This window comes from Pygocentrus nattereri, chromosome 1 (assembly GCF_015220715.1).
Source record: "Pygocentrus nattereri isolate fPygNat1 chromosome 1, fPygNat1.pri, whole genome shotgun sequence".
In the NCBI taxonomy this organism is placed as follows: domain Eukaryota; kingdom Metazoa; phylum Chordata; class Actinopteri; order Characiformes; family Serrasalmidae; genus Pygocentrus; species Pygocentrus nattereri.
The window spans coordinates 26501424-26508724 of NC_051211.1; the positions used below are offsets into that span (position 1 = coordinate 26501424).

The 7301-nt window shown below is 38.1% G+C and overlaps 1 protein-coding gene across 1 annotated transcript in view; it reads right to left on the reverse strand.

Moving 5' to 3' along the window:
* Positions 1 to 2865, reverse strand: part of epb41a (erythrocyte membrane protein band 4.1a) — a 60532-nt gene extending 57667 nt beyond the window's left edge. Inside the window, exons 1-2 of the mRNA XM_037538005.1 lie at positions 2689 to 2865; positions 430 to 490 (exon numbers count right to left, since the gene is read on the reverse strand). Coding sequence (XP_037393902.1) covers positions 430 to 490; positions 2689 to 2865 — 238 coding nt within the window. The remainder of the gene's footprint in view (positions 1 to 429; positions 491 to 2688) is intronic.
* Positions 2866 to 7301: the final 4436 nt, after the last annotated feature.

The following is a 7301-nucleotide window of genomic DNA, read 5'->3' on the forward strand; positions in this document are numbered from 1 at the left end:
TGAATAGTTTATAACACGTCTCTCAAATGTTCAACTGTTTTACAAGGCTCCAGTCAGCTCCTTTTTCTCCAGTTTCTTCTTTTGAATTTTCGTGTTCCACCTTAAATTCTGACACGGGTGCCAAATGAAACCGCGGCACCATTTAAGGTGGAATGGCAAAATTCAAAAGCGAAGCTGACTTCCCTCCATCCATCCATTTTCTAAGCCGCTTCTCCGTCAGGGTCGCGGGGGGATGCTGGAGCCTATCCTAGCAGTCTTCGGGCGAAAGGCAGGATGCTGACTTTATTTTCGCAATTCTTTAGTGTTCAACAGTCTCTTGTGGCAAATATAACTTAGCAGGAAGCCAACTGCAGCGTTTATAAATGTAAACAGTCCATTCATCTCCAAATGTTCATCTTTAAATCTCTCTTGTTTTTCATTAGCTACTACCTCGACAAGACTTTCTGCGTTGATATGTGACGAGCAGGCTACTGACACAGTTATCCCCACGCTACAATGAGACCAAAACTGAAGTTATAAAATCACTATAGAAAACAGGCAGGACGACTGTAATGTGTGCTGTGTGGACATCTATTGCCCCAGGATTTTATGTCACCATAACAGCATATTTTATCACAGATGAGTGGCAGTCAGTGTCTCGTGTGCTCCGAACAAGAGCAGTGAATGAGTCTTCCAGTTCACTCGCCACATCACTTCCATTTGTTTTATTAATAAATATCATTACATATGTTTTAAAAGTATGAAGTCCTCACACAGTGAGAAAACAGGAATTCTGTATAGAAAAAGATGCATTGGTAATCGTTTTATAACCGCATCTCAGCCCTCTGAATCGTAATCAAATCAAATTGTGAGGTGCCTAGAGATTCCCACCCAGAGTAAATAGTAGCTTTTTTTTTTTTTTTTTTTTTTAACAGAAGGAAGAATCCTCTAAGCAAAGATGCTACTGAAGGTAAGGAAATCTTAAAAGTAGAGAAACTGAGAAATAAATGTATCATGTATATGTGTAGGACAATGGTATAAGGATAGCGAATTAAAGAAATAAATGAAAAATAATTAAACTGTACTGTGCATGGAAAATGAGCTATATAAAGTGGGATTGTGCCTAATGCTCAGCATAACCACAGAAAACGCTGAGCAAAAAACAGTGGCCCACTATCCACTTGCTAACAGTCAGCACTCGCAACACTGCACAGCACACATATAATGGTACATTAAATGAAAGCACGTTTAGGCCTTTGCAGATGAGACATTTGTAATAAGCTAGTTCAAATACTTTTTAAAGAATGTGACACACAGATCGAAAAAAAATAATGTGATAAACCAGTAGTAGAGTTTTCAAATGAACTGCACGTATTAATTGTGTTTGTGTTTTCATAGAAAAACACAGTTCATTTCCAGTTTTCAATCCCTCGTTCAGCCCTGCTGTCCAATGCAGAAATGTATGGAAATGTGCTCTTGGACAAATGCCATTGTTTTTGTTCATATTGGTATAACAACGAGGTATATACCATGTTTTCAAACAGAAAATGAAGGGGAAAATGAAAAAGTAGGAAGGGTGGACACAGAGAATCTGTCTCCGATAGGCTAAAAGGCAAGGTAATACTCTATGAGTGCCAAGAGTCCTAAACACTGGCAACTACTGCCTATGCACTTTTTCCCTGGGTCATAACCCTCCTGAAAAGGACCCTTATTACCTCACTCTGTTGAGACGCCGCTGCTAAGCAACGACTTTGATAGGAGACGCTCAAGCTATTTGAACATTTTTCCGTTTACTCTGCACACAAACAGAAAATGGATGTTTTGAAGATTATGTATGACCTACAGCCGATTTGGTCAGACTCTAAAGATGAGACTACACTAAATTCCTGTCAGCTGGTCTGTGTGGAGCTGGAGAACCAACTGCCGGCTGGGCAGCGAGTGGGCGGAGCTCGTTACTCTGACGTAGCAACAAGCTGATCCTTAAGGAGCTATAATTTATCAGAAGCAATCACTAATATTAAAACATTAAACCTGCAATTTGTTAAAAGAAAACAAAAAAAAAAGAAAAGATTTTCTGTGTTTACTGACCAACTTAATTTTAATACAAAATCAAATTTTGTAAATATAATCAAATTCAGAATTTGATGCCTGCAACACACTAGGGCTGCAAGTAACGATTATTTCAATAATCGATGAATCGGGCGATTAGTTTTTCGATTAATCGATGAATCGGAGGGTGGTGGTCATTTCCATGTCTTTATTCAGAAATAGAACATTGAATAACAGAACAAATAAATGCTTACAATAATTAAATAATAGATTAAATCAAATAACATTTATTAATAAATTATAATAAAATAAATTAAACAAAGAAAAATAAGTGCATCTCTGATGCAAACACTAAATACAAACTAACTCACTGATACAAACTCACTCACTCCCTTTCTTTAGGAACTTTGCATTGCAATGCAAAAATGTTAGCATGTCAACATGCTCCTGGCTAAGGCTGGCTCTCTTTTTAGAAACTATATTACCTGCTGCAGAGAACAGACGCTCAGACGGTGTTGAAGTACCAGGAATGCATAAATAGGACTTGGCTAGCCTAGCCAATATAGGATATCTATCTCTGTTAGCTTTCCACCACTGCAGTGCATTTTGTTCCTTGGCAATGTTTCTTTCTCCAAAGTATGTGAGGACTTCATTTCTCACTTGGTTTTGAACATCGTCCCCTTCGCTTGCTCTGTCCTCGTCTTCACCATCAGAACCAAGGAGAGAATCCAATAGGGTGGCACGAGGTCCTGATTCAGCACCTGGAGTATCGGTGGAGGTGCTACTGCAACTGCCATGCTGCTGCACATCCATCTCCCTTTTCTCTGCGTCGGTCATGTTTCCTTTGTAGAATTTATTTATATGTTAAAGATATGTTAAATGTTAACTTAATGTTAAACTTATTTTAAAGAATCCGCCTCCGCTCCGGCTCCGCCTCGCTATGTTCAACTCGCTCTTTTTTTTTTTTGCGTTGACGAAGCGCCGCAGGTGACGTAAGCTAATATGACAAGGCGAGTGAAACATAAATCGTGCGACACAACGAATCGATAATCAAATTCGTTGCCAACACTTTTAATAATCGATTATTATCGATTTTATCGATTCGTTGTTGCAGCCCTACAACACACCAAAAAAAATCTGGGACGGAGTCATTTATACCATATCATTCTTCCTTTAGATTACAATTTTTAATCATTTGAGAAATAAGAAGATCCTAAATGTTGCGGTTCTGCGAGTGGAATTTTTGACCATTCTTGCACTTATTTTAATCTTAATAAAACACCATACATTTTCAATTGGACACACAGTTTTGTTTTTTCATGCGGACCCTGCACCAAAAACATTCTGTGATTTCTCTTTATTCTATAATGAATATAAAGACTGTGTGAACTGACACACTCATATCACTACATTTAAAGGTGTTTTCCAGAGACATTTGTGTGACTGTAAGGGAGGGATATTAATGTATTAAAGATCCCTCTACTTAAATCCATTATTATGTTCTCAACAAAAAAAACTGCCTCCTTCAACAAAAATGTTGTGTTGTGTGGACACACAGAGCTTGTTAATAGTAATAAGGGTCCAGGCTGAGGAAACGTTTTGCTTAATTGTTTGACTGCAAACGGCAAAGATGAGTTTTATCTCTTTCTCTCTCTCTGCTTCATTTGTGTGCTTACGAACAGATTTTTGTTAATATTTTATTAATTAAACTTCAGACAGTAATTTTACTACAATTCTATTTGACTGAATTTCCTCTCCCACAGACGATGTGGCTAAACAATAACAAATCGTGCACTTTCAAAAACTTCAAAATAGAACAACTTTCATATTTTTTAAAGGTTTTGAAGCATTATGTGGGAAAAATGTGTTCTTCAGTACTCTAAGAAAGAACAGTACGTGAAATTAAATTTATATTTGTATTGGATTTATCATGAAAACTACAGATAATTCATGTAAAATGTCAATATGCATTTTTTTCATTGTGTAATCATGACATTATCTACTGATAACACAAACAAATAAGTGAAAAATTGAGTCCTCAATTACACAAACACATGCACACAGACTCACACAGAGCTACTGCCATTCAGCTTTCTCCACCATTAGCATAATAATGATAAGGGTTACCAATTACCATTTTCATTATGTGGGTCTCAGCGTTAGCCAACTGTTTCTGGATTGAGCACTGGGGGCTGAATAGAAGTGGTTAAAGCAAAACTGCTGCTAATTCAGACACTACATGCTGGCGCTGAGCCAGCCCACTTCAACCGCAGCCATACTGTAAACATACATGGGTGTTTTGAAAAGTGCTGTGGATAAGGATGATGGCTGGATAATACAGAACATGCATCTCAATAACGTGTGACATTGCGCACTCCCCTTACATTCAACTTGTCTGAGTGACCAAAGACACGTGTCAGTGACACTTTCAGAAACTTTTTTTTTTTTGCTTATATTTTCACTCCTATGAAGAGCATGTCACTTTTCTTAACTCTACACATAACTATGTTACTGTAGACATTTGTGTGACTGTGTGTATTGATCTGACAGTACAACCAATGTTGGCTATTAAGTAAACACATCTAGCAACTAAGGTGACTCAGCCAATTAGGCCACTTTAGCCTTACATTTAATGCCCCGGAACCTAAGTCTGAGTTTTGAGTTTTCTTTCTAATTGATTTAATCTGGTTCCTCAGGGCCCCCAATGCAAATGAACAAAGTATGTCTCATGAATATCTTCCCAAAGTCTAATGAATGTCTCCTGTATTTTACCAGTATTGCTCCACTCTCGATGTAGGGCAGTCCTACAAGTGGATCAGGATACCGTCATCAAAAACCCTGACCAATTATAAAGCTAACATGGCTTTGCCCTCCCTTAGAGTCTAAGTAACCTAATGTGCTAAAGCTATCTTAGTAAGCATTTTAGTAAGCTAGCTAGCTCTTCAGGTATTTGCGTGTTTGGTGCGTCTGCAGTTTATTCATCCAGGTATGCCAGCAGTAATGGAGAGCTGTCAGTCATGTATTTCATTAGACCATTTAGACCACGTCCAGACTGTTCACAGAGAAGTCTGATGAGTGCATTTTGGTGATTTCTGAGGAATGTGTTATCATATTTCTGCTTCGTATTTTCTAAATTAAAACGTTGCTGAATGCTTCACATAACAACCAAGTTCAGTATCATTTCAAGAAAAGACAAATGATTATTCAACATTTCATCTTCAGCTAAAAATTCATGCACATAACATGAATAGCAATCATTCACATGACAAATGACTTTTGAAAGGTAATGGATGTCTTCAGAATCCTCTTTCCTGGTTGACTGACATGGAGGAACAATATCACTTCCCACTGCCTTTTCACTAAAGCAACCAGTTTCAGTACTTTACAAATACTACATTACATGAATGACTTAAATTAGCATGCATTTTGTTGCATGTCCTCCAAGCTCTGTGTGAAATATTAATGCCAAACCTAAGAGGACCCACTGCAAGCCCTGTGTAAGCAGCCAAGTGTTAATGTATCACTAGCTGGCATTAAGTCAGCATAGCATGGACTATGTGCATGGTCTGTGCACCCACACTGTCCAATCAAGATCATAGAGGAGTTTACAGGCTCCGTCAGGGCATTAATATCCTGTCCAAAGACGATACAAGAGCCGTCTCAATGCATTTGTGTCACCACGGCCTCCATTAATTACACTGGCTCAGGATGGAAGAGTGGATGTGGAATTAGTCATGACACAAGGTCTCAAGCACAGCAGTGGCGGAGCATGGTTGGCTAAATAAGTGAAGAGGGGTAAGGGGTTGTTTCTTTAAAGTTGTTGCTTTAAGAGGGTCTATGTCACAGAAAAAACAATTTTGCTTCCATTGTTTAGTACGTTTAGCGTAGTAAATAAAAACTGTTTAAGGTCCAAAATAGACCTGTCACACTCCTCAGTCCATATAGGCAATATACAGAAAAATGATGTGACACACACACACATTATATATATATATATAGTGAGTCAAAAGTAGCAGGACACCGTTTTATTTTATTTTTTATGCTGTCACAAGCCTCCATGATGCAGTGCTGAAGGTGGTGTTTGTTGCGGACTTTCTCAGCATATACAATTTGTTTGAGATGACCCCAGTGATAAAAATCAATAATAAAAGAAAAAATAAAACTAAATAAAATAAAAGTGTCCTGTGACTTTTGACTCACCCTGTACATACACAAACACACACACACAAAATTAAACAAGCAATAAATTATGACAATCTCTTGTAAGTGTCTCCTGCTTGGTCAAAACAACAAAAACAACAACAATATCAAAGAGGGACATGGTTACATCTTTCAGCAATGGCTGGGTGAAGGAATGTTAAATCCTCTCCCCTTCCCCCTCCCCTATAGTACTGTTTGTGCTCATGTCCAACAACTAGCACCCTGAACTAATACTAATCCACTCTACCCACTGCTCCCTCCCTCTCGGTCTCTCTCTCTCTCTCTCTCTCTCTCTCTCTCTCTCTCCCTCTTACACACACACACACACACACACACACACACACACACACACACACACACACACTCCATCATCTCATTACATCCCAGCACACCACCTAGCACATGTTTTCACCTTACACAGCATCTCTTTACAGCTCATCCAAACACTAAAGTTTGTATACTTATCTTGATATCTATGATGAGCTTCGCCAGAAGCCTCCCGGCAAGCGTTTCAATGTAGGGATGTCCCTGGTATTTAGCAAAAATGAAAAATAAAACTCTTGACTTGAGCCCCACTAGCCAAAATAATTAGTAAAAAAAATCTAAATATAAGCTACATTTTTTCCCTGTGAAAGAAAGATGGAAGAAGAAGAAAAAAAAAAAAACATCTTTAGATGTTAACTTCACTCTTTCCCTAATTACACTCACTCACCCAGGTTTAGATTCCTTTAGCAATAGAAGTGGCTATAAAAACTGGTCCTCCACTCAACACTGTTCTCCCAACAGTCAATATGAAAAACCGCTGCTACTCAGCTGAACGGCTGTAATATCTGGAATTCATAAATTGACTTGCAGACCAAACTGACTAATTCCCAAACATTATCACAACATATCACAAGTATTACCCCATGTTGCACTCTAGGGGTGGGTGATATGGAAATAATATCATATAATAATATTTCACAATATTTTATGTTACATTTAAAATGGTGGCTTTTGAGTTTTTTCCCTGTGTTTTAAAAATCCCAGACACTGCAGACACAACAGACACAATCTCCGATGAAAACTTATCA